The sequence below is a fragment of the Pyrus communis genome, chromosome 5 (genome assembly GCF_041283825.1).
Source record: "Pyrus communis isolate YQ-2024b chromosome 5, ASM4128382v1, whole genome shotgun sequence".
Lineage (NCBI taxonomy): Eukaryota > Viridiplantae > Streptophyta > Magnoliopsida > Rosales > Rosaceae > Pyrus > Pyrus communis.
This window is the reverse complement of record NC_142569.1, coordinates 31,599,115-31,626,792: the sequence shown is the minus strand read 5'-3', so window position 1 is coordinate 31,626,792 and position 27,678 is coordinate 31,599,115. Positions and strand designations below refer to the sequence as shown.

General features: G+C 36.5%; 2 protein-coding genes across 11 annotated transcripts; one reads left to right on the top strand and one right to left on the bottom strand.

The window, feature by feature from the left end:
- Positions 1 to 5,642, bottom strand: LOC137725414 (uncharacterized). 2 transcript variants are annotated; one of them, XM_068464078.2, is made up of 7 exons: positions 5,382 to 5,642; positions 5,205 to 5,275; positions 4,758 to 4,890; positions 4,495 to 4,598; positions 1,707 to 1,878; positions 1,434 to 1,574; positions 1 to 1,334 (listed from the first exon to the last, which is right to left on the bottom strand). In XM_068464078.2, the coding sequence occupies exons 2-7, from the start codon at positions 5,252 to 5,254 to the stop codon at positions 318 to 320; spliced, it is 1,617 nt and encodes a 538-aa protein (XP_068320179.2). In that variant the 5' UTR covers positions 5,255 to 5,275; positions 5,382 to 5,642; the 3' UTR covers positions 1 to 317. The 2 variants fall into 2 exon arrangements, with proteins under 2 accessions (XP_068320179.2, XP_088551080.1); XM_088694954.1 differs by having other exon boundaries at positions 5,398 to 5,522.
- A 10,560-nt stretch (positions 5,643 to 16,202) lies between these two features.
- Positions 16,203 to 24,575, top strand: LOC137725415 (protein HIRA-like). 9 transcript variants are annotated; one of them, XM_068464080.2, is made up of 12 exons: positions 16,203 to 16,416; positions 17,265 to 17,463; positions 17,565 to 17,712; positions 18,994 to 19,272; positions 19,598 to 19,849; positions 19,925 to 20,325; positions 20,459 to 21,434; positions 22,102 to 22,312; positions 22,492 to 22,732; positions 22,839 to 22,961; positions 23,460 to 23,577; positions 23,950 to 24,575. In XM_068464080.2, the coding sequence occupies exons 3-12, from the start codon at positions 17,605 to 17,607 to the stop codon at positions 24,340 to 24,342; spliced, it is 3,102 nt and encodes a 1,033-aa protein (XP_068320181.2). In that variant the 5' UTR covers positions 16,203 to 16,416; positions 17,265 to 17,463; positions 17,565 to 17,604; the 3' UTR covers positions 24,343 to 24,575. The 9 variants fall into 9 exon arrangements, with proteins under 9 accessions (XP_068320181.2, XP_068320180.2, XP_068320182.2 ...); XM_068464081.2 differs by having other exon boundaries at positions 16,204 to 16,416; positions 17,583 to 17,712; XM_088694953.1 differs by having other exon boundaries at positions 16,275 to 16,416; positions 17,265 to 17,455; positions 17,583 to 17,712.
- Positions 24,576 to 27,678: the final 3,103 nt, after the last annotated feature.

Sequence of the window (27,678 nt, the reverse complement as noted above, 5' to 3'; positions counted from 1 at the left end):
TAACATATCAAGAAACTTTTTTTATTGCATATATCTAATTATTTCGAGCAGCAATACAATTGGTACATTGCTATCCCAAATGTAACCAAGACGACATACCATGAATTCTCGACCATGAACACCTCATCAGAATCAAAGGCACAAACTCACAACCATTCAACTTACATAAACAAGTACACTGCACTACTATACAAAATTACAAATAATTGAATACACCATGTAACAAAAGTTGTTTGATAGTACAAACATATCCCCTGCTCAGCAAGATCGAAGAAAGCGAAATTGAGCCGTGGGAAAAAACGATGAATACTCAAACCTCAGTGCCCTTGGGATGGGAAAGGATTATCTGTAGAAGAATGAGCATCAGATCCGACATTTGAATTTTGCGATGTAAATAAGTTTGGGTACGAGAAGTAGGGGTCATCCTCCATTGAAGCCAATCTCTGAGGCTGATGACGAACAGGTTCATGCTCAGAAGCATGATCATTGGAATGTGCGGAATCAAAATCAACATTAAGTGGTTCCATAGTGATAGACGAAGCATTTGATATCTCTGATCCCTGGCCATATAAATGGATTTGATGGGGTACCGGAGAATCTATTACACCAGCAGAACCACCATCAGGGATAAGATGATTGGAGTTTGGTTTTTCTCTTGTATCTGACTGATTAGGAACGTCCACATGAAATGGGTTTTCACAGCTAGTTTCTGGGACTTCTTCACTGTTTTTCTTGGTAATCTCGTTGATTCTGACCTGTGCAAGACTAGCTGCCGAGCGAGCCGCTGTGGCTGCACGTTCTGCAGAGTTCGCAGCAGCCTGAGCAGCAGCTAACACATCCTGCAAGTCAACATTGACCTCACTTCTTGTTCTTGAAAGATTTGGTGGTGGATTGCTTTGTCTTGTCGAAAATGACGCAGAAGAAAGTGAGGGGGAAGAAATAAATGGCAAAAACTGCTTATCTTCCACAGCACCAACCGAGACATGAGACTGTTCCTGATTGTTAGCTACTGACCTTTCTTCCATCACTTCTCCAGACTCAAAGGATGGCTCTTTAGATTGACTGTCAATGGACCCAAGTTTCTTTGACAAGTCATGATCAATTTCAGGGTGTGGCTGGGTTGGTAAAGGAGGAGACATTGCAGGTGCTGAGGCTGGATTTGCACTTGGTCGTAGTGATTGCTTGGGTACTTCAGGAAAGTCTAATGAGTCCAAACCATCATCAGAATCAGACAGTTCTTTCTGGTCTTGATCCGGGCTGTATTGCAATGTTTCATCATGTTTTTCTTTGGGAAGGGGCAATTTAGACCCACTAACAAACTGTGTCGGACCACTCTGACAATGAGAGGACAGATTTAGGCAGACATAGGTGAAAAAGAAAAAGGGAAAAAGGACAAGCAAAAAATGAGACCAAGCAGGGGCATATATGCTTACCAACAAATCTTCGTGCGGTTTGTAAATTTCAGCTTCAGATGCAGCAGGATCCCAATCCAGGTCATGCTCTTCAGCAATTTCTTTCAGAAGCTTCAGTTTTTTCTCAGGTGAGGGCGCACGAACAGATAGCAGTTCTATCAACTGTACCAAAACCAAATGTCACAAACACATAGTAGGAAACTAAATATCATGCACAACACACATGCAAGTTTAGTTGACTAAAAAATCATGGGAGAAAAAGGGAGTACACTACAAAAAGAAAGTTCATAAAACCTGGCGATTGACACCACAATCCGGTATGAGCTCTGTTGCAGCTGCTACAAATTCTTTCCCATATTTTGAAGCAAATAGCATTTGAACTTGCAGCAACTCTGGCAGATCAGCACATCTTGGCGCAGCAAAACACACACTGGATATTGCTTCTTTCAAGTCTATGGGGCATTCCCTGTACCAAACGAAAAGTTATAAATAAAGTATGTGAATTTTAAAATGTAAGTAATTACAAAACTTAACTAACTTTTTTGTGTCGACTTCAACAAACTTTAATGCCAAAAAAGTAAATCAAGTATCACAGACAACACTTAATGCGACAAATGGTTGAGAATAATCAACCATATGAACCTAGTAAAGGACCAAGTACACAGATAAGCTATGTGATGCTAGAAGTGCCCGTGTCGAAAGCTACCTCAGTAAAATAACATGGAAGGTTATGTGGAAGTGCAATGTGAGTTAATGGAATTCCCCGGGATACATGAGGGTTGGGGTTGTATAATGCGTGGTATGCCATCTGGATCGCCACAACAGTTCGTAAAGTCTTAATAGTCGGAAATTTCATACTAGGTTCATCTGATCCTCCATCAAGGAACAAGGACAGAGTAAATATGAAACTCAAACAAACTTCCTATAACTGATACTATTGGACTCCGTATTCCAGAAGCACAACAATAAACCACCGGTTAGAGAGCATTCAGTGCTCCCCGCTAGCTTTTGATGGGTTCAGTGACTGAATTGCAATCCTTAAATGACAAACTCTGTTTGGTTACTCGAATATATTGGTAAAAGATGGTATTGATATTTTATTTGTAACAATTTGGGAAGAAAAGTACAAACCTATACATCTGTCCAGCTTAGCTAAAGTGCTTGTATTCCACAAGAAGAAAAACCAATCACTAGTTCTCAAATTTTCTTTTTCCTCTCTCTTCTCTCCCCAATTATTTCTAGAAGACAAATTAAGTATATATGAAACTAGAAACCCAAAACAAGCTTACAGAGAGAAAGCCTGTTAGCAGCATGTTTTCCATGGAACTGCAAATAAGTGAATCTCTTTCATGCATCTATTTTACAGGGCAACAAACAAGTGAATTAAAGGATTAAGTTTGGGTTTCCCAAAAACTCAAAAATGTTTGACTTCGGACCTTTAACCAATCAAACATGTAATATTATTGATTAGACGCAAAAGAAAATATGATCATTGCACTTTCAAATTATTTCAAAAACTTTTGTGATCTAACCCAAAATGCAGCAGTCAAATTTCTGCCTACCATGAGAAACATAGGCTAGTTTACAAGCTTAGTCAGACACTAAAAATTAAAATTTTTACCCCACAAATTACAAGCTTTGCAGATGAGCCACAGCAACATCTGATTAGGTAATAAAATGATGTATTCTTGACTTAAAAAATGCTATGAGAAACCATATCATCATATCCAAACTCCCATGCCTCGTATGTAAGAATTTATGTAGCTATGCCATTGCAGACTCTTCTTCTCATCTATAATTTTCTCTTAACGAGTTTACCTCTGCACCCATGTACATCTCAAAATGATGTGTGTGTGTTTGTGAATGTGTGTTTTTGCCTTAGTCTAAAGAGGTTGCTTCTGTTAACACCCACATGGAATGCAGGGGCTGTTTGCCCTTTTTGCTATAACATGTGGTTTATAAGGCTCTTCTCCAAGAAGATTTAAGTTTGTCTGGTGTGCCGTGAAGAAAAAATAGTCACATCAATCTAACGCACAGGAACAACTAACAGAGCTTTATTTGGTCTTGTAAGGAAACTTGAAACGAAGAAAGAAAAGAAGTTATTCAGAAAATATAGTTAGGTGTCAAAATCAAAGACATGGGCATTATTTTCTGATTTAGATTATCTTAAAGTAATAACATATAGTGACAAAACTCCAATAAAAGTTTTTGATAAAATATGGGTGGGGAAACATGTATGGTGGGGGGAGCAAAGGGATTTTAGAGGTTCTGTGCTCAATCCCTCAAGTATTAAAAAAAATCCTTTGATTTGATTAATTGATTAAGAGAAATTTTATTCTTTATTCTAGCAACAATGGTCTTTTTTCAAAGCCATCTCTCTCTCCCCACAAGGAAAAGAAACAATGAGTACACTATGGACTGAGGATTATAAACAATAAATTTCAATTTTTTTCTTTTTCTAAATCATACCGGTTCATAATTTCTGTAATACATGCCTGTTACTAAATCCAAGAGATGCACCCTAGATCAGCCCAGATTTTTCACTAACACATTGCTGAATTGCTTGCAAGTTTATAAGGGATTACAACATATCAATTGCTTTTTACGAATGAGATTCTACACAAAGTGGAAGCAAACATCAATCTAAAACTAAATCTGCCTTCTTTATACAATCCACTGACAGTCATTCTTTCACCATACTAAAAGATATGTATAGATATTTTCCAAATTTTCAAACATTGAATTAAATTTGATTTGGTGAAACCAAGTTAACCAACCTACGGTTAGCCATTCAAAAAGATAGCAGGCATAGCAGCATGCACTATAACCCATGCTCCCCAAATCATCTCAGTTTTTAGACTTACAATATATACAGTTCTCAAAATGTTCCCTCCCTAGAGAGAAATATGAGATATTGACACAATTTCAGATTAGGGTTCTGACCACAGAAAATATAAGCTTACAGAAATGCTAAACCAAAAGGTTGGGTTAAAGTAATTTTTTTTTTTTTTTATGAAAAACAGTCAGAAATAGAAACTGAACAGGAACATTTTACAAGCAAATCATCAGTTTAGAGAATAACCTTTGTGATTCAATAATTGGAAGGCGGACAGCAATAAGCTCAGAAAATAGCTCAAGGATCTCCTGAGCTGCCATCATGTTCTCTTCTCTAATAATATGCTCTACCTGAAATGTAAATATCAATAACACCATTACGAAATGATCGTTAGAAATACCCAAACTAAACTTTCTCTTCATAGTTTCTAATAAGGGTACCCAACCCATATACTCCAGAAGTAGCAGAATCTCTTAGTATAGATAATATAAGGAAAAGAGATGTATTACCCGAATCCTCGCAGTAGCCTCTTGGCCAGTCTCAAGAAGCTTGGCAATGTCGCGGCGCATCTGTTTAATCTGAATTTCTCTCCTGTTCCTCAACAATTTTATCCGCGGAATTGTCAATTTCAGCATGGTTTTGCTGCACATAGAAATACACACTTACATAAAATCACAAAATCACAAAATTCAAAGTTGCATTGCACATCCACAGAACGCAAATAATTCAAACCCCCGTCCTTAAAATCTCCAGTATATCATACTCAAATGGGTTTTCTAAGAAATTAAAATTTTGTAAAATCTCACACTTCCTCAACAGACAAACAGAAGTACCAAATCGATCCAAGATTTCGATCTCAATAAAAATTGAGACGAAACCAAAACGGGAAAAAAAAAAAAAGAAAAAAAAAGAGAGAGACAAACTGAGAAAGAGAGAGAGATGAGTGACGGGGGTACCATTTGGCCGCTTTGAAGCCCTTGTTGAAGAAGGAATCGAGCATCGACATGGCCGATGAAAATCCAGATCCCTAGTTCCCAAATAAAAGATTAAATCTTTTCTCTGCGTAATTGGATTTTGATGTTGCAGTGAAGGAATTTGATGACGAGGATATGATTGAGAATTATGATCCGTACCTGAGGAGACGACTACCTGCTAAGTACAAGTTTGCTTAATGGACAAGGACTCCCTTCCTTCCTGCGTGTACCGCTTACCTCTCTATGTTTGCGCGGGCCATCTGTGCGTTGTGTCCGAACATTCCACAGCTAACAATTGTAAGAATATATTAGAGTTCCACACTTACATGTAACATCTCATATTGCAGAGATTCATATCAATAATACTTGTATGCTAATAAAGAGAGTGTATTATTAGGATTTTATAGCCAAAGTAATCCTAATACGATTAGTAAACCTAATCAGATATGAATACTAAAGTTTAGGTGATAAAATCTTGTTCGAGTAGAATTACATGACAGGAAATTTCCTACTCAGATTCCACCTCTTCTACCATATAACAAGAGTCCCTACTCTCACACTCTACACACAGACATAACTCTTCTAGCCTCATTGAATAGAGATGTGATAAGAAGAGTGAAAGAGAGTAGAAGATCATTTGTTTACGCTATAGAGTTGTCATGATACAAGGAGAGATGCATATGTTCAGAAGATTGCTCAACAGAGTTTCTAATTCAAATAAGTGTTCTTAGTTGATTATGAATTTCCTTGTAACATATGGTATCAGAGCCACTCATAATCAGTGTTCTAAAAATCGACCTCGGTGGTGAAGGCCGGCCCAAATTTAGGGCAAATCGTTTCGAAAAATCGATCTGGAGTTAGGTGGTCCTAGGTGGCGCCTAGGCGGTTTTGTTTTTGTTGTTTTTTAATTAATTGTGTACTTTTTTCTTTTTTAGTTTCATGGTGGTATACTTATGGAAATGGTGTACCTAATTTGCAAATTATGGATTGACTATAAGTTCATCCAATTGTGAAATGAATTAGAGCACTATTGAGGGGATACATACAAAGAAAAGAAATAAACTAGATACTATGTCTAATCCAATGCAAGGATCATAAACAAGAAGAATTTAGTCTATCATCTAAGAATACTCCTCATTATGATTTTATGCTTACTGTTTTTTAAATATTGAACTTATTGGATGGATGTGCTTTGTGTATTATTCTACCCTATTTTTGCATTTTATCATTCTTTTTATTATCCATACAAGTATAACTTTTTTTTTAAATGTAAATATGCACTTATTTACAAGATATATAATAAATTTACATAAATCCGCCTAAGCCCCACCTAGCCGCCGCCCGACTAGCGCTTAACGTTTTTTAAAACCTTGCTCATAATACGACTAAAGACCTATTCGGTAAACCCTTAAATTTATAAACAGAGTCCATGGCATGTTTTAGATTTCAATCAAGAAATAAATTGTGTGCTTTCAAACATATAATGGATACAACTTGCCATGATGAAATCGACACTTTAGCTATTATTTAAAAATTGTGTTCATATCTATGTGGAATAGGAAAACTAACAAAAAATTATGGGTAAATTACACAAAACTACTTCAACTATTGAGCCAATCACAGTTTCATATCCCATCTTTAAAAAATGTCAATGTCATACATCATCTACGAATTTATTACAATTTCATACATTTCGTCAGTTGTCTGTCAATTTCTCCGTTAAATGTTGACGTAGCTTGATGAGGGACCCACTTTCTATCAAATTAATTAAATATTAAAAAAATTAAAAAAAAACCCAAAAAAACCAAACCCACACCCATATCTTCCCCACTGACTCGTTCCCCCACTCCCCACCCCCCAAAACTCACATCCCCACTTTCTTCCGGCATCTCCTGGTTTAGATGTTCTCCTTCTTCACCAAATTCCTCTCCCGCATAATCAAAATCCAAAACCCTCTTAGCTCCATTGCCATCTTCGCCACCACCCAAACCATCAAAACTCGAATTCATTTCACCTTCACCGCCCAAACCATCAAAACCAAAATCGATTTCCCCTCCAGCACCCAACCCGTCAGAACCAAAACTCATTTCACCTTCACCACCGCCCAAGCTGTCAAATCCGTAATTAGAATCCCTTTCGCCGCCCAAACCTTCTGATCCCAACCCTAACCTTGACGGCTCATTTGATTCCTCTAAGCTTAGAGATTCAAATTCAGAAGGATTCACTCAGCCGCTCTCCAATTCGTCGACGAGAGGTTCTTCGAAAACCCTAATTGCTTTCTTTAAGTGCTTCAGCTTCGTTTGGTGGACTGGCAGAGCAGCCTCCGCCAATAGCAGCTTGAAATTGTCATCGTTGTCCATCTCCGCAACGGATTTCTCGGCGTAACGGATGAAGAAAAATCAAATTAGGGTTTGATGAGACGCAGTGGAGAAAAGGTAGAAGGGTGATGGGAAGTTTTGGGAAGGGGGAGGGGAAGGGGATTTAGGTGTGGGCTTGGTTTTTTTTATTTTAATTTTTTAATATTTAGTTAATATTTAATTAATTTTTAATAGAAAGTGGATCCTGCCTCAAGCCACGTCAGCATTTAATAGAGGAATTAATAGACAACTAATGGAAAGTATGAAATTGTAATAAATTCATAGATGAGGTATGCCATTAACACTTTTTAAAGATGGAGTATGAAACTGTGACTGACCCAATAGTTAAGGTAGTTTTGTGTAATTTGCCCAAAAACTAATATGCATTGTTGAGATTCTGTTTTTTGTTATCCGACCTCATAAAGGTATTGAGGGATTTATGTAGTTTTTCCACATCGAGGTTCCCCAACAATCACAAAAGCCTAATACTTTTCAATTACTAGCAGAAAATTAAAAATATATAAAATAAAATAAAAGATGAATGCTGCCATCGTAAAAGCCAAGAGAAAATAAAAAATGAGAATTTGATTTTTACAAGTAAGAGGACGATCTGTTTTCTTTATAGCATGGGATCTTTGAGTTTCTTAGTCTGTCTTGTGGTGATAACTAAAGGAGGAAGAAGCAGAATTGAGAGTTATCTTGATTGACATATATACAAAATTGAAAATTAAAGAATGGACCAGATTATTGGTATTTTGTGAGTGGTACATGTTTTGTGTAATCTTTGTTTTGGCTTCAGTCAATAAGGTAAGCCAATTGAATCATAAATGTATACCAATACATAAAAAATATGACAACAAGCATCTTACACCATAAAGATTATGAACAACTGCTTATTGGCAATATTGATATTAAGATTTGGGGTGCTTACAGTATTGTCATGCCTCTCAAGAATTTATAGGGTAATTATACAGAGCTCTCGAGACAACAAACTGAATCACAGGTTTTTGTATGTATATATCATTGAGATAATATGTAACATTAAACTCGAGTAGTATGTGTTATCTACTATAATTTGATTTATTTATTGGGCATGATATTGATAACAACACATGCAAAAAAATTTGTTTCTTGCCACACCATGCTATAGAGCACACCACTAATATTTTGATTATAAATAAAGAAATATGAGACTGAGTCACTTATAACATGATTCATTGATTTTCCAAAACATGCATGAAAATAAGTTTCAGTTCACACGGTATTTTCAAATCCAATGAAAGTGACTAAATCGTCAGCATGAGTTTATCTAATTAAGTTTGTTGGATTCTCGTGATTCTTTCATTTGGTAAAATGTCCACTAAATGTTGTAACAAATAGAATTGTTTAATCCCATGGATACTTGGAGATACTTTCATGAATCAAGTTGCAATGTGAAGTTCAGTGGTTATTTATGAAGTCTTCAAAAACCTATGATCATGAAGCCACAAAACATGAACAACCATCACTGGTTGTGTATTACTTTGTCCTCACTAAAGTCTTATTAGGGAAAATACTATTTTGTTTTTGTTCTCATTCTATTAAGATTTTCCAATGAAGAATGTGGTAAATTTGATCTTGATATTTTTCAACACTAATCATATTGAGTTGTAGAGAGACGGAAAAAGGCATTGGAAAGCTACAAAAATCCAGAAGATGCCTATCAGCTTCGTTATTAGCTTCATCACTCTGATCAAGATCAACAAATTAAATGTTGCATATTCATGTATTGGTTAAAGCCTTTCTTGTTTATGTGTAATTTCTGAACATGATCAAAGAACTAATTATTAGAATTGCATTAGAATTCATAACATGGAGAAAGAAACCCTTCCAAAGGAGGTTTGATTTAATTTTTATTTTTCATGGTTTGGATTCTAGTGGTATAATATATCATATACATATGTTTAAATTAGGTTTTGCTTTCTCCTTTCACAAAGATATGAAAGCAAGGCTACATGAAATTCAAACATAGCTATGGTAGTATTATCAACAAAAGAAATTGTTATCAGTATTTCTTCATCCAAAGGTGTCGAAACTGTAAACTATATAGTTATGGGGTTAAAAATGTTAACACTTTTTATAAGTACTTATGTTCTCCAGTTTCGTCAAGAACTCATTCAGATTCATACAACTATGGACTGAGACTGATTTAAGAAGAGAAAGCATGGTATGAATTCTTAACCAAGACAATATCTATATCATGCATTGACTAATATGCAGAAGTATTTTTAAGCATGATAAATTCTTTGGAATAATAAGGGGTTTGCACTTTGGTATTACTATCTGGATTGTCAGATAGCATAAACATGGTACATGTTACACCATGTGTGCCATGAGTTATATCACTAAAGCTATACATTATAATTTGATGTGGTGTGCAATCGTGTAGTTGTCTTGCTTTTAATTTAAAGACTTATTTGTTAGGACGAATGACTGTTTTCAATCCTTAGCCAATATGCTACAATTTGTTTGCTTTTTACTAGCTGACTAGTATTTTGAATCCCACCATGATTAATCTTATTGACTGCATGTGTTAATTAACTAAGAGGTTTAAAGACCACCAAATAACCTAAATTTTATTTTTATGTGTCCTCTTATTGACTGCATGTGTTAATTAACTAAGAAGTTTATATGTTGGTAGCTTTAGCTGCCTCAATTAGGGTGCATTTTGAGTTATTAGATAGACTCATAGTGGTTTTATTTTCATATATAAAGACAAGTTTGTAATTTGTTAAATACTTGTTTGAGGTTAATTGAACTTGAAAGAGTAAACAAAATTAAAGTACATTGCATAAACCTTGTTCGACAATTTTGTATTAGTTATTTTGAAGTAACAAAATATAGTGACTAGTGAGTATTTGTCCAAGTGGGAGAATTAAAAAGGAATACATGATATATAGAATACATTTGAATGAATATTTCCTTGTATCGATTCATTTCAATTATATGATATATAGAATACATTTGATGAAACTATTAATTACAGTTGATTCATTTCCCTATATGATTTACGGAAACATAACTTAATCTAGAGAATTGTGGAGTAATTACAATTGATTCATTGAATCTTGCTAATAGAATGTGAGCTTCACACTCACTAATTGCCTCATCCAATAAGACCAAGCTCATAAAGTTTTGAGGATCAAACTCACATCACATTTTTGTTACATTGAAGTTTTACTTAAAATTTTATAGTAAGTTTTCATCTAAAATGTTTTTTTTTTTTTTTCCAAAGTAAATAGTTTACAAACTTTGAATTAACTTTGTCTAACTCGTCTAAAGTATAGACGTGGAACTTGATTAATACCAAGGTCTTACTAAGAGAAAAGGAGGTCTGATATTCTAATTTTTTTTTTTCTTTCTGTCTTCAGTTCTTTGTTTCTTTGTACGAACATTAGGAATGAGCTTAAGGTTATTGACACATGCTTATCTTCTTCTAATGATTCAATTGTAAACATAGATATTGAAGAAGTCTTTTACCAAATTTATTTCAGTTTGTTTTCTCAAATTTTAAGTTTTGGATGAAGAATGCTTTTGTATTGCCTAATCCCTTGGGATAAGATTCAGTTTCATACTTGGGAAAAATTAAGCCATGCCAATAAGGATAATAGTACTTAATGTCTATCTATGCATATTACTTTGGTTTAAATGGCTATAATGATTTTATCAAACCTCAGTGTTTCAGTTCATGCATATTAATTTTATAGATGAATGTGTATTGGTACAGTTTGGAATGGATAAATGTGCTTTTAATTAAGGTCATTCATACTAAGTTGATACAATTCATATTGCTCTTAAAAATGAATCATTTAGCAAACATGTTGCAAGTTATATATTCATTATTGATCTAGTAAATTAGCAGGAGCATTAATTTGAATTCAATTTATCATTTGGACATTATGTCTTATTGGCTTTTCAAAATCTTAAGGAATAATCTGGTTCGCTTAAAGTATTTCTAATTAAGCTCATGTGAAGTCCTTGTTTGTTTACATAAATTAGGGCTATATGAGTTTTCAGGAAGCACGTGTATAATTGAGTTATAAATTGATTTTGAATCTACGAAACCCGTGGGAGCCATTGCGCTTTTGATTCATTTTTTAGTTTTTAATGTAATAAGGATTTTACAGTCTATCATAACTATTAAGGATTGTTGTTGTGTTAAGTTGTATGGAAAATTTCCCAGTTTCTCAACTTTTAGTCATGTCAGTTTATACTTGCAGCAACTTTTTTGAGTGTTCTGGCAGATATGCAATTATAAAGGCTTCTTTAGAAGTATTACAGTTTGGCTGTGGTTTCAGTCGTTAAGGTGACCAAATGCTTAGTGATATACAGATTGCACTTATAAGACTAATATTATACATTGATTCATTCATATCTTGTTGTAGCTTCATGTGTTTGTTAATTTCATGACAGTAATCATGGGGATAATGTTTAATTTGTAAAATGTCATTCCTTCTTGTTCTTTATGGATATCAGCTCATAACAGAAGTTTGTTTATCATGGATTTTATTGTTTTGATCTCATGGCTATTAAGGGAAATTTTTAATATTCGATTTTGAGTCTTTTGTATACAAGTGTTGACTCTAGTAGGAGAACGTAAGGCTATATTAGAGTTACACACTTGTATGTAACATCTCATATAGATTAAGGATTGCAGAGATTGATTTCAATAATACTTGTATGCTAATAAAGAGAGTGTATTATTAGGATTTTATAGCTAAAGTAATCCTGATACGATTAGTAAACCAAATCAGATATGAATACTAAAGTTTAGGTGATAAAAGTCTTGTTCGAGTAGAATTACATGATGGGAAGTTTCCTACTCGGATTCCACCTCTTTTACTATATAACAAGGTCCCTGCTCTCACACTCTACACACGGAAATAACCCTTCTAGCCCTATTGAATAGAGTTGTGATAAGGTGAGTGAAAGAGAGTAGATGATCATTTGTTTACGCTATAGAGTTGTAACGATACAAGGGGAGATGCAGACATTCAGAAGATTGCTCAACAGAGGTTCTAATACAGATAAGTGTTTTCAGTTGATTATGAATTTCCTTCTAACAACAATGAGTAGCAATAATATAGTTCAAATTCGTCTTTAATAAGAATTGAACGTAAGACTCCTCATTTACAATTGAACATGAATACCACTAAACCAGTACTAAGTAGCTTGTTTGAAATTTCTTTTAAAACAGCTAAAATGTTAAACATAGTTTAGACACTCATGAGTGATTTCGGTTGAAAGCGCTTTTATTAGAATACCACTAAACCAGTACTAAGGAGCTTGTTTGAAATTCCTTTTAAAACAGCTAAAATGTTAAACATGGTCAAACACTCATGAATGATTGTGGTTGAAAACGCTTTTATTAGAAGTGAATTATTTTTATTTAGATGAGATTAGACCATGACCATATATGAAGTAAATTCATTTCTTTGTTGGAAAATAAAATAACAGGGTAATGTTAGATAAATTAAACTTGTAAATTGAATTTTGTAAACTAAATGACATATAAGCTGATGATTTGATTATTACTTAAATATTGATTAATGTGCTTATTTCTTAGTGGTAAAACATCATTTAGTTTGCAAATTTAGTCTACCTAACATTACCCAAAATATTAAGATTCTCACCTTAAATCTTAACGTATGATAAAAAATACATCAGGAAAGATAAAAATTATAAATAAAAAAAAAAGAGTTCCAACAAGCCTCAAACCGATGACCTCATAATGCAAAAAAGCCTCAAACATATGTACAACAAAGAAAGAAGAAAGACAAATACAATGAGAGCTTGGACGAAATATGAATGAAGGATTGAAGCATTTAAACAGGCTTTGAAAATCCATGAATATTGATATGTATATTCCATAAAAAAAAAATTAAAAATTTCATAATTATTTGTTTCTAAGTCACTGATTTTTTTTTAATAGACGATATTACCTACACCAATGGGGTGGAGGAATGGGCTAAGGCCTCGCAATGACTAACAATAATTTGGCTCAAATTCGCCTTTGTAGAAAATTGAACCTAAGATCTCACACTTACAAATGGAGAAAAATACCACTACACCATAATACTATGTGGCACCGATTCTTATTTCTTTTCTTTAAGAAGTTCAAACAAGCCTCAAACTGGTGACCTCATAATGCAAGAAAGCCCTAAAGCTTGCACTTATTTTCACAACAAAGCCCTAAAGCTTACACTTAATAACCACATAACATTGTGACACAAGGCAACCACGACCTTATACAGCCAACATAAAAAAAAATCCACCTCTCTAAAAAAGTCTCCCATTTTCTCTCTATAACTCTCTTAGTGAACCACAATCCCAATAACTTTTGCCGCTGGCCCTAGCCTTTGGCTTAGGTGCCGGAGGCATCCACCCCTCATTCCTTCCTTCCTTATTTTCTTTTATCCTTTCTCTTCTCTGTTTTCTCCTGAGTTTTTCTCAATTTCTCTCTCCTTTGCCCTTTCTCTTTTCCTCTCCTTTCATCTCCTTTGTTTCTTTTCCCCTTTCAGCTTTCTTCCTTATCTTCCTTCGCCTTTTCCAGTTTTCTCCCTTCATTTTTTAATTCTTGGTTCTCCCTTGAGTTTAATCTCAGTTTCCTTTAGCTGAGTCTCAACTATCCCTGGCTTCATGCCCCTTACCTGCTTTTACTGCTTTATATCTTTTATTTTTCTGGCCTCCCCTTTCCCTAGTTGTGATACTTCATCATCATCCCACCATGTCCCTGGATTGACGAGCTCCGATTAGATATTGGATATCAGATCCACTTTCCTCCCTTACTTCCCCCCCTCCTTCAATTGTTATGCTGGATCCCCATCGAGGGCGAGTGTTGGTTATTTTACATACCCCTTAACCTCACTCTCTATCCATATGTTACTTTGTTTGTATATATTTGCAGGAGTTCGTGAAGGGAACTTGGATCTGGTGTCTATTTTCTCGATTCTAAGTTTGGCTATCTCCAAGGATATGACAACGACGACGATGTGGTCTTTGTTGCTTGAGAGTAGGGTTTTTATTGTTTGTTTTTGCAACCTTCGAGCCTAAGCTGATGTGGGCCTCTTGTTGTTTCTTGGGGTTGTCGCTCTCATTTTGCTTGAGCCTTTTACTTTCTCTGTAGTTGTCTACCCGGTTCTTTTTGGGCATGTACTAGTTTTTAATGTAATGAAAGTTATCTTCGTGATAAAAGAAAAAAGAAAAAAAAAATTCACTTTTTGGTTTTCATATTGTAATAAGTGCGGAAATTTTAAGCTCAAATTAATGCATACCCTTAATCCTTAAGATAAGGCACAACTGACCTAAACTATTAGGATGAGAATATTTTTGCTCACCATTCTTAAGTGAATGTGATACTCATTACTTTATTTATCACAGTTGTTTGAATTTAAACTTTGAGATCTGTGTAGTGAATAAACATAAATCTCAAAATTTAAACTCATTTAACGATGATAAATAAAGTGGTGAGTATTACCAACACTTGAGAATGAACTACAAGACAACAACTCATCTACCCAGACAATTTTACCATGGCCCTTACGAGCACTTTATAAAAAGTACAAATTAATTTTTTTACCACAAATAAATTTCGCCTGTTGTAAAATAATAGTGAATGACCACGCGCAAAGTTGCATGTTATAAATATACTAAACCATCATAAGCAATGCTTGTAGTCAATATTGTTATTATCCACATGGCCATTTTATTATATACAACATGCATATTGTGTGATAGAATCATACATGCTTGTGAGCTCACCTAACATGAATTAGTGGGTTAAAGTTTTACAAGTCATTAGTTAACAGAGCAAAGTTAATGGTTAAGTTAACAAAATATCAAAGTGGCGAAAAAATCAAAATCTAAGTATAAAAGTGAGATGAAAAAAATTAAACGTAGTAAATTACGATTTTAACAGATAGTAGTAAAACGCACACTAATATGCCTCAAAATGAATTTGCATAACATATACTAAAAAGTGAACTGCCAATTTAGTCATTAAATTATCATCTGAGTGAAAATTAGATTTTTAAACTATTTTTTTTCTTCAAAAAAATCAGTCATTGAATTATAAAAATCTGCCAATTACATCCATAATATTATATTCAAAGCTACTATACTCAATTTTCCGCGAATTTAAGTCACGTTATTTGCATGCGATACACATCAGAGAGTAGATGAGTGATTTTACATTAAAAAATAGTGTGTGGAGTTAACTTGGGAGGATAAATTAAACGTTAGATTCGCAATCTATATGAAATGTTAAGGGCTTATAGGCGAGAAAAGAACGGTATTACACTCTAAATTGTGTCTAGTGACTTAGGTTGACAAAAAATTAGATAAAATAATTTTGAATATAATAGTCAAGATGAAATTAACAATTTTTAATGAGTTTAGGGACTTATTTGACCAAAAAAACTAATTCAGAATCTTATTTTCGTTGAGGTGATAGTTCAATAACTAAATTGATACTTCACCCTATACTAATTATCAATAAAAGCATGAAATCACATGTGCCAAAAAGTTTAAGAATATTAAAACACTCGTAACATATATAAACTTTTGAATTATGTTCGCAACTTCCAATATTATTTCGATTCCGAAAGTTCTGAATTTCAAAATTGTAGGGGATCCCGTTCCCGAAATTTTGGATGGAAATTGAAAACGTTGTTTAAATACCAGAAACACCCGTTTAAGAGAAAGAAAGAAAGAAAGGACCTCACTCTCACAACAGTCTCTCAGAATCTCTCAAATCTCCCAATCTCTCTCAAATCTCCAGCCTCTTCTGCCACACAAAGGTATGCAAGCAATATCTTCAAAACTTTCGATTCTAGGGTTTCAAATCCTCTCAATCTTCCTTATTTTATTTATTTTTTATACGCCTTTGTTTTTTTCTGTGTTTTTTCGTTTCCTTTTTGTTGGGTGATTTGTTCAGTTCTGTAAACTTAGGTTCAATGGTTTTGTAATTTAATCGATTTGTGCTCAATGGTGCTGCTCATTTCGTTTGTTTTGATGCCAGACCCTAACTCCCACGCTAGGGTTTCCAAACTGGTTTGGAATTTGAATTTTTAGGGTTCTTGCGGATTCTAGGTACAATGCTTCATGGGTATTTTTTACTTATTGGCCTGTGATCGACCTTTTGCAGCACAGGGAGTTTTTTTTTTTACTGTGGAATTGAAATCTGAGGATTTCCTTGCTATTAATTAAGCTTCTCTGGTTTCCTCAAGTTTGTTTTCAATTGAATTCGTATTAAGCTTCTTGTTAGCACATGCACGTGACACGATTCAGTTTAGTTTAGAATCCTATGGCGATTGGCGAAATTGGTAGGAAGGGATCTTCTAGGGTTACTTCCTTTCACAAACATACTCTTTTGTTATTAAATTTTGAATCCTGCATGATGTGTGTTTTTGTGCTCTTTAATCTTCTTTTAATCAGAAAGCATATGAGTAAATAACTATGATGTTAACAACTCTATCCCTTCTATTCCTACGCAAATAAAAAGTAATTGACCCAAAAAATATTTCCTGTGATGCAAAAAATTCATCGTGGTTTGCAATTTTCCAAGAGCAGTTATCCCTTGATTTTCTCATCCTTACTTCTCTAGCCCAAACACTAATGTTTGGCTTATTATATGTCATTAATGTAGGGTTTTCCAGCTCCAAACCACTGAATCTTGCATAACCTTCTGGCTTGGTGCTATGCCACGGCAACAAGTTAAAATCCTTTCTTGAGCGAGATCTTGTTTCTTTGTCTCAGCTGGCCCTTTGTGAGGCACTTTATAGGGCTTATGTTGGTTTAAAAACCATGAATTTGCATACCTGTTTTATATGATGTCAAGTAAGGAGGTAGTTTTTTTGTTTTATTGGCTTATATTTTTGGTTTGTTAACTGAAATATGTCTTTTATTTATTTTTTCCCTCCAGTAGTCTGAATTTTGGGATCATCAGGTGGTATTGTTTTGTTAGGTTCTGGAAATAAGTAGCAGAGATGATTGCAGAGAAGCCCAGTTGGATCAGACATGAGGGAATGCAAATTTTCTCCATTGATGTCCAACCTGGTGGACTTAGGCTTGCAACTGGTGGGGGTGATCACAAGGTTCAATTCCTCTCCTCCTTTTACTCTTGCTTAGGAAATGTAGGAAATAGGTTGTAATGTATATCTAATGATGTGTTTAGATTGTGTTTTTAGAAGGGGTCTGAGTTCTTATTAGGAATTGTGTTGTGTTAGTAAAAAATACAAACTGAAATAGGGCAGAGCTCAAATATGCAGGAAAACGGTGGTTAATTTTATTATTTGAATCACACTTTGGTTTCCTCCGAATCAGTGATAGATAAAACTAATTTTTTATGTTACGTAACGTTTGATGAAAACAAATTAAACCATGTAGTCAAATATAAATCCACCATTCTAAATCTACGCAGCAGGATGCGGACTAACTTTTAAATCCATAAACTAAGGATATTATAATTTTTAACGGTTTAGAGCATAACTTGTTTGTAGGGCTGCATCATTTTCCAGTTTGTGTTGGTAAAAGTTTCAGCAGATATTTATTGAATATTTTTTATTTTTCATTTGAGTGTTTTCATTTATGTTTCTTGTCTACTAGTATGAAACCCTTTTGTGGGTTTTTATATATATATTTTATTATTTTTAACTAAGTTTTTCATATTTCAAAAATGGTTATTGAAGTACTTCTTGTGCTGTCTGTACATTACTAGTTCTTATTTATTCGCAATTGAAATTGAAATGCAATAGATGAAAAACATTAATAGTTCGAGGTAGAATCTCATGTATGGCACATAACTCATCTACTCAAAGTCTGAAACTGGTGTGGCAAAGGTCTACCATAGTTTTAAAGTAATATCTCCACTTTAGTTGTAGTCCATGCTATGTGCATTCTTTAAGACCATGACGCTATTTCCGACAATATATGTTTTTCTTTCATAAAGTTAGACAAATATAAAATAAACTTCCTGTTTTTTATTTCCTTAATTGTTTATAGTGTTCTGGACCTGAAGTAAATCATGTCATTGTATTTGTGCTATCATATTCTAGTACTAGAATTCATTGAAAAGACTTTTCCATGAAAAATTAGAAAAACAACTCACTCCAAATACTTGAAAGGGTGGCGTCAATAATATTGAGGGCATTGTGTGCATACATTCAAATTTTTCATAAAACTATGTTTTATAATTCTTTATTGCACATGGTGTTTGAACACCAACATAATGTCATCGACGGACATCTTGTTTTAGACAAGTTTGGTCATAGTCACGTTTATATTTATTTTATGTTGACATTTGTTGCAAAAATTTACATGATATCATTTGTTATACCATGGAAGTGATTTATTCCTCCCCACTTTACTAATTACAGGTGCGGGTATGGAACATGAAATCCCTTGGCAGGGATTTGGATGATGAAGAATCATCAGCCCAGAGGCTACTTGCAACTCTCCGTGATCACTTTGGTTCTGTGAATTGCGTTAGGTGGGCTAAGCATGGTCGGTTTGTTGCGTCAGGATCAGATGACCAAGTGATTCTAATTCATGAGAGAAAGCCTGGTTCAGGAACCACTGAGTTTGGCAGTGGAGAGCCACCTGACCTTGAAAATTGGAAAGTTGCAATGACTTTGAGAGGGCATACTGCAGATGTGGTAATGACATTGCTTTTACTATTTGGGAGTCAGACCACCTAAATAATTTCTTTCATCTTATAGTTTGTTGAAATCGAGTATGGTTTGCTTCATGAATATGATCCACCTTTTGCTCAAAAAATAAAGTCATCTTGCTTTCCGGGGATTATCTTGAGCTTTAGTGAATTGGGTCTTTGAAGATACGTTGTATGATTACAGCTGCCCTACCAAAGAAAAAAAACATGGATAATTTAGTTGTGTTTTATTTAAATTTTCTATGGAATCCTTTTATAGTTCCTGGTGGGTATTGTCTTACTGAGGTGCTGTTTTTCCATGCTTAAAGTAGGTGGATCTTAATTGGTCTCCAGATGACTCAATGTTGGCCAGTGGAAGTTTAGATAACACTATACACATCTGGAACATGAGCAATGGTATTTGCACTGCTGTTCTGAGGGGTCACTCTAGCCTGGTTAAAGGAGTTACTTGGGATCCTATTGGCTCCTTCATAGCAAGTCAGTCAGATGATAAGACTGTAATTATTTGGCGAACAAGTGACTGGAGTCTTGTGCACAGGACAGACGGCCATTGGCAAAAATCAGTATGTCAATTGTGTCACTGAGGTTTCTTTATACAAGTTCAGATATCATTTTCTAACATGCTTGTGTTTCTTCAGCTTGGATCTACCTTTTTCAGGCGGTTGGGATGGTCCCCTTGTGGCCACTTCATTACTACCACTCACGGATTCCAGAAACCAAGGCATTCTGCCCCTGTTCTAGAGAGAGGGGAATGGTCTGCTACATTTGACTTCTTAGGACATAATGCCCCTGTGATCGTAGTGAAGTTTAACCATTCAATGTTTAGGAGGAACGTTTCCAATGCTCAGGAAAAAGCTGCACCCGTTGGGTGGACTAATGGTGCTTCAAAGACAGGTGGAAAAGAGAAAGAACCACAACCTTATAATGTCATTGCTATTGGGAGTCAGGACCGGACTATAACAGTATGGACTACTGCAAGTCCCCGACCCCTCTTCGTAGCAAAGCATTTCTTTACTCAAAGTGTTGTGGATTTATCCTGGTATGGTTTCCGTTTTCCTATAAAGATCTACCATTTAGTACTTTTTCATATTCTATATCATTTTAATTAGCTTTTTTATTCATTTTATGTTTATTCCTTTATATAATGTGTTTTTTTTTTCTCGTCAAAACAGGAGCCCTGATGGTTATTCACTTTTTGCGTGTTCTTTGGATGGTTCAGTGGCAACTTTCCATTTTGATGTTAAAGAACTTGGCAACCGTTTAAGTGATGCTGAACTGGATGAATTGAAGAGAAACCGTTATGGCGATGTTAGGGGTCGGCAAGCAAATTTAGCTGAAAGCCCAGCTCAATTATTGCTCGAAGCAGCATCTGCTAAGCAAGCCCCAAGCAAAAAAGTGGTTCTGGATGTTCAGCAAAACCAGACAGTTGTAAAACCTTCTGTCGATGCAACGGTTGCAACAAAAACTTCTGCAGATGGCTTAAATAAGGTCTCTATGCCTGCCAGAATTTCCAGTCCTGTGAAGCAGAGGGAATATAGACGCCCTGATGGTAGAAAGAGAATTATTCCAGAAGCAGTTGGGGTGCCTCTGCAGCAGGAAAATATTTCTGCTGGGGTTCAGACCCAGGCACTTGACTTCCCTTCTATGCCTTCTGATAGAAAAAATGATGAGAATGGGTTAATTGCAGCTGATAGTGGCATCAAAGAAACATCTGTTAGGGGAGCAATTGGCAGAAGCGCGGAAATAAAGGAGGGACATGGGGTAACTGCTAGAGCTATGATTACCAAAAGCCTTGTTATCGAGAAGGTTCCTGCCTCCACAGGTGGAGATGAAAGCATAGCTGTGGAACAGTCGGGGAATTTGAAGTCTTCTAGTTCGGCAGGTTCTTCATGTTCCACTCTTTCAATTAGGGTGTTAGATAGGAAAGAAGGAGAAGGCAATGCACCGATTTGCTTGGAAGCTCGACCTCGGGAACACGCTGCAAACGACATTGTTGGCATGGGAAATACATTTATCATGAAAGAAACAGAAATTACTTGCACAAGAGGGTTGCAAACTCTTTGGTCAGATAGGATATCTGGGAAAGTCACTGTTTTAGCTGGAAACGCTAACTTCTGGGCTGTTGGGTGTGAAGATGGATGCATACAGGTGAAATCTATATTGGTTTTGCACTTGTATACGTACAAGTTTTCTCCTTTTCTTCGTTTTTTTCCACCAAGTGTTAGTAGTAGATTTATTTCTCATTAAGTTCAAAACTCTACATAATATAATTCGATTTGTTTTCTAGGCGGTTGCACTCCTCATATCCCATTTAAAGTTTAGCGTACTTATTACTAAAATATTTCTTTCCACAGTGACTTTGTGATACATTATGACAAACACCTTGGTACTAGGATTCTGATGCCAACTTGTTCTTTCTAATCAATCTTTTATACTGAATTACCTTGAAGCTATAGCATTTTATTTCCTTTGCAGCATTTGATTTTGAAGTGATTGTAACTGACAAAGATGCTAATGTCCCATAGGTCAGAACTTAGCATTCGTTTTCTTTCAAGGTAGTTAAGAAAATCCATAAAAAAAGGTTTTGAACAATTGGTTAGCTTAAGCTCTTGGTTGGGCATATGGTTCGTTCAAGGGGGCGGAATACCCAAAGGTCCTAATTCTCAAAAGCAAGTTCAATCTCCTTAACTATTCTGACAAGCATCATGCCATTTATGTTCATTATAGATTTTTAGATACAAATATATTACCACCAAGCTTGTTATAAGTGGTTGAATTTATTTAACTTATCGACGTTTTTGGTTCCCTTGAGTAGGTTTACACAAAGTGTGGGAGGCGTGCTATGCCAACTATGATGGTAGGATCTGCAGCAATATTTATAGATTGTGACGAGTGCTGGAAATTATTTTTGGTCACAAGAAAAGGATCCTTTTATGTATGGGATCTATTAAAGCGGAATTGCCTCCTCCATGACTCATTGGCATCTTTGGTCGCTTCAAACCCAAACCCATCTGCAAAAGACGCAGGTACAACATTGCACTTGTCTTTTCAACCCTTGAAGTGTCTTTTTGGATCTCTAGTTGGCGGATAGTCATAACCCATGTCTTGTCAGCATGTGGTCTAGATGTGCTTAACATCCTGACCACTGTGGCTGTTGGTATTGTTTTCTCCTTTTATTTCTGATCTTTTTATCCATGATTTCCAGGTGTGATCAAAGTTATATCAGCAAAGCTATCAAGATCTGGTTCTCCTCTTGTTGTTCTTGCCACTCGACATGCCTTCCTCTTTGACATGGGCCTGATGTGTTGGCTTAGGGTTGCAGATGATTGCTTTCCTGGGTCAAATTTTGCAAGCTCTTGGCATTCGGGGTCAACTCAGGGTGGTGAGCTGGCTGCTTTGCAGGTTGATGTTAGGAAATATGTGGCCAGAAAGCCAGGTTGGAGCAGGTTTGTACTGATAAATATGGAATTGTTAAGATTATAATATTTGCTGACCGGCATACTACAGTCTAGTATCCTGCTTTTGGAATTGATCTGTTTTACTTTCCTGTAGGGTGACAGACGATGGAGTGCAGACACGTGCTCACTTGGAGGCTCAGTTGGCTTCCTCGCTAGCATTAAAGTCAGCTAAAGATTATCGCCAATGCCTTCTATCATATATACGCTTCCTTGCAAGGTATTTCTTTTCTGTTGTGTTCGTATTATTAAATATAGGAAGACCTATATGTCCTTGCACTCCTGCTGCTCCTTTTTTGTGCTATATGTGCATATATTTCTACTAATGTTGAGTACTCGTATTATTATAATGTTCCTTGGTGCTTCTTCTCTTAAGTAATACTCGTATGCTATGCTTCTGCTTTTTCTTTTGTTGTTGGCATCATCTTTTACCCTTTATAAGGCAGAAAACATGAGGGGTGAATTTGGTTTTACAAATTTGACTCTAATTTACGAATTTGGTATCTTGAAAAATGAGGTATATTTATGTCCTTGCAGTGGATGTTGTTGCATAGGGGCTCTGCATGTCTGTTCTTAAGATGTGATGCCAACATTATATATGTATATGCGTGTGTGGGATGTTTAACAATTTTAAAACTTTTGATGCATAATAACTTTAGCTTCTGCAGCAATATATATATATATATATATTATGACTTTTTGTTTTCACTGGTTTCAGGGAAGCAGATGAGTCTCGTTTACGAGAAGTGTGTGAGAGTTTTCTTGGACCTCCAACTGGGATGGTAGACGATACAACTTTAGATTTAAACAACTCGGCATGGGATCCTTATGTACTTGTAAGGCTTTCCATACAGTTCTTTAGGTGTCTTTTGCTATTTTTCAACCCATTTTTCCACTAGTGTTTCTTACCCCCATTTGTTCTGTTATATGGCGTTAATGATACACTTCTTGAGTCTAAATTTCTGCTGCTTTTACTCAGTCTGGTTGCATGGTGAGGGTTAAGCAGTATGTGTGAGCAATTTGTAAATTTCACATGCAGTTTGGTTGATTGATGTGCGAAATTTCAATGGTGTATATAACATGACACATACTCTTTTAACAATTGCCATCCAATCTTTGCGACTCGATTGTTACTAGGCTTTAGCTTTTTATTAAGCCTTTGGAAGGTTGTTTATACATGTTTTTCACTTGTGCTTTTGCTTTTGCAGGGAATGAGGAAACATAAACTTTTACGAGAAGATATCCTTCCGGCAATGGCTTCAAATAGAAAAGTACAGAGATTGCTTAATGAATTCATGGATCTCATTTCCGAATATGAAAGCGCTGAAACAAATATAGAGAAAAAGATTCAAACTTTGCTGACGGGACGTCAACCGGCAGCTGATGAAATGGACTCTGCTCCTTATAGGACAAATGAAATGGACATTGTACCTGCAGCACCAGAGAAAACGAAGTCTGTTCCTGCTTCAACTGACCAAAAGGACTCTTCCCAGCTAGCAACAGATGAAGAAAATTCTGCTCCGGTAGCAGAAGACAAAGTTAATTCAGATCCACCAATGGGCAATCAAGTTGGTGAAGCTGCACAAGATGCAGGTTCTTGAGTTTTTCATCTCGAAGTGCAGAAAACCGGACTTTCCAAATGAAGTGTATCATATGTAGCCAGCTTGGTGGATCTTGCTTGTACATTATTCGGCGTTATCCGAATTAAGGTGGTTTTCTCCTAAAAAAAACTTGTTGAGTGTCCTACTAGGAGAGCCTGCCATAAGGCGCCGATGAACACCTCTCTCTGTACGATTACGTTGTGCAATTTATTGATAATATTTTCCTCGTTCAAGGAATCAGGCTTTTTGGTTGCCAATGGTGGTTAGAAGTAGGCTGTAAAAGTTGTGATGGCTTTGTGGCTTCGGGTTTTAATTGAACTCCAAACGGGAAAGCCCCAAAACTAAATTTATCATCGTGGGTAATGATACAAACTCCCAATTTAATGATACTAACAGCCCATAAACCTGCAAGCCATCACTGTCACGTAGCTAGGTTACCACTCTATTCAAACGATAACTTGTTTACTTTATTAAATTTGAATGACAATCTTTTACATCACATGCTAACGTATTAAATAATTAGATAGGCTCAAACCGGTCTCATCTATAGAAACCACTATTGTTGATGCAAATTTATGCTATCTTTAGTCTTGACGAAAATGTACTTGCAAAACAATCAACACATTTGATCAAAGACCTAAGTCTCACGCGCCCACGATGTAGGAGGGTTTAGGCCAATGAATCTCCAATGCCTAAGTCAGTTTCTCTAAGAAAGTAAAGTGTTTAGGGCTTTTTTAGGGGTAGCAAAAGCTCTTGAAAATTGGTAGAATATGGGGTATTTATAGGGATAGGGCCGGCCATAGTGTTAGGGTTTTACCCTACACGTGGTGGCATCCTATTGGCCAAGTGTTTTGTGGAGAAATATTCTCTAAATATTCTCAAGATATTAAATAGGAAATAATATCTTGAGATAATGAGGGTAATTATCCCTAATTTATTTAAATTGGGATTGCTTGATTGGAGTCAATCTTCAATTGGGAATGTATTAAAGATAGGATTTGGATAATTAATCCATATCTTTAATGCTTTGACATTTCCTTGCCAAGGGTAGGTGAGATGTGGGCAATCGTATTCAGTTCCTGGGACCTCCAAGGATGTGAGCTGCGCGTGGGAACATATGAGAAGCTTGCCCATTTATTGAGGGCAATCTAGTTTTTCTTGAGAAAAAGTCCACGTGTCGCTTCTAGAATTTTTGGGATTATTTTAGGCTTCACAAATGCCTCCACACCTACTGGGCTGCATGCAGGAAAGGATATTAGGTGTAGAAATCCCAAGCTGCTTGGGCTTGTATAGTTATTTCCCAATTTGAACTTGATCTCCTTTCTTGTTTTGGAGATAGACTTCTTCTAGGAAAAGGAAACCAATTGCCCCTAATACCTATTTAATTCTGCCTTAATCAGGGGATTAAATAAATTTGGAGAGCAATCATTATTCCAACAAGGAAGAAAAGCTAGAGGAAATTTTTCCTCCCCCTCCCCTAGATTTCTTCTTCTCTTGCCCTTGCAAAGAGTCATCTCTTGTTGTTGTTCTTCTTCTCCGAGCCGTACCAAGGTAAGAAAAATTTGAATTTTCTTCTTCTTGAATTTTTTGGGAGTCTTGGGACTTGAAAAATTGGCTTGGCGGGGGCCGAGGAGGCGTGAGTGATGTGGCAGAAATGCCACTAGGCTATTGGTGATGTGGCAAGAGGGTTAGCTGGCCTAGGCCAGGGGCTTGGGTCAGCTCGGGCCTAGGGGATCGGCACGCTAGGGCGTGAGCAGGTCGGCTTAGGCCAGGTTTTCAAGGCCGCTGGGCACGGGCTTATGCAGGCGAGAGGAATGGAGGAAAGAAGAAGAGGTCGGCTCGGGCTGGGCCTTTCACTAGCATGCTGGGCTGAGGGCATTGGGCTTCATTGAAGTGTAAAGGAGATGGAGAGAGGCACGAAGCACTCACCCCCTCTCTGTTGGTCTGGGCGAAGGGCCATACAGGCCTGTTTGGAACTTGGGCGTGCAAAGGAGAAGGGGAGAGGAGTCGCGGGCCTCCCATCGAGCTGGGCCGAGCTGTTTACAAGGGAATGTGAGGGCCATGAGGCTTGGTGTAGGGGTGCTGAGCTCGCAGTCATTCAATATTTTATTTTATTTTTGCAGATATTTTGAGATGTCTTCTTCTAATCGCAATAGTGATGAATATCCTCCACCCTTGTACCATCAAGGTGGGCTATTTCAAGGTTGCGCATGTCAAGATCAATTTTGAAGAGTTGTTTCATGATTTTCTTGAGGCGTACAAGCATGCGATTAGGTTAGGGGTTCGCATGAAACGGACGAAAGATAACAGCGGCCATGAACCATGTGGCGAGGACGCCACTGCTAGAAAAAAGGCCATCAAATTCCACCCGTATTACTTTGTGTTGGGATTTACTTTTCCCGTGCCACATATTTTCCAAGAAGTGATATGCTTGATGACATACGTGCCTGCTCAGTGCTCCCCAAATGTAGTTCGTGCGATGGTGGGATTCTCGAACTTGAGCAGGTTCTTTGATCTTGGCTTGACCATAAATGAGTTCTGGTACTTCTTTGAGATTGGCCACAAAGAAGGTGTAGGGCAACTGAGGTCCCGCCATAGGCTGCTTGACGCTTCTTGCAAAGGTGATCATAAGTGGACGAGAGACACCTTGGAGGTGAGCGAGGAGTGGGAGTTTGACTCTTCTCCTGAGTTGCGTGTCCCGACTACCTTTATCAGCGGTAAGTAAACTGCTTAATTCTTGTTTAGCTTGAATTTTTGTTGAGCTGCTCAATGACTTCAATTTACTGATCGTCCTTCTCACTTTATGTAGATTTAGAGTTTGGCTCGACTCCAAGGATTTTGAAAGATATGGAAAAAGTGCACATTGCCTTGGGCATTTCTACTGAGTACCGTGAGTGGCGCTGGCTGCTCAGCCCTCTTCGCCAGGAGAAATGTGGCTTGCCTCAAAAGGAAGAGATAAAATGGATAAAGGACGAGCCGTTGGCTTGTCCGATCATTGCTGTAGAGCTTGCTGCCAATAAGGATGGAAAGAAGAGATCTTCCTCACCTGCTTATGAGTTTTTGACTGAAAAGAAGCCAATGACTTCTTCTGCTACTCATGGGAGCTCGTTTGCTACTGAGAAAGTTGTCAATGATCTATCTTCCTCCAAGGGGGTGAAGAAGACCTTTGAGCATGAGCCTATAAAACTTGCTGTTTCGAAGGTTGCCACATTCATTGCTGAGAAGGTTGCTCAGCGAAAGGGTTCAGTGGTGCCCCGGGTGTCTGGGTTTGTATCAAAGCGTATGTCGGGAGCTAAGCCTGGTTCGGCTTCTGAAAAGCTTTCAGCTATGAAGAGT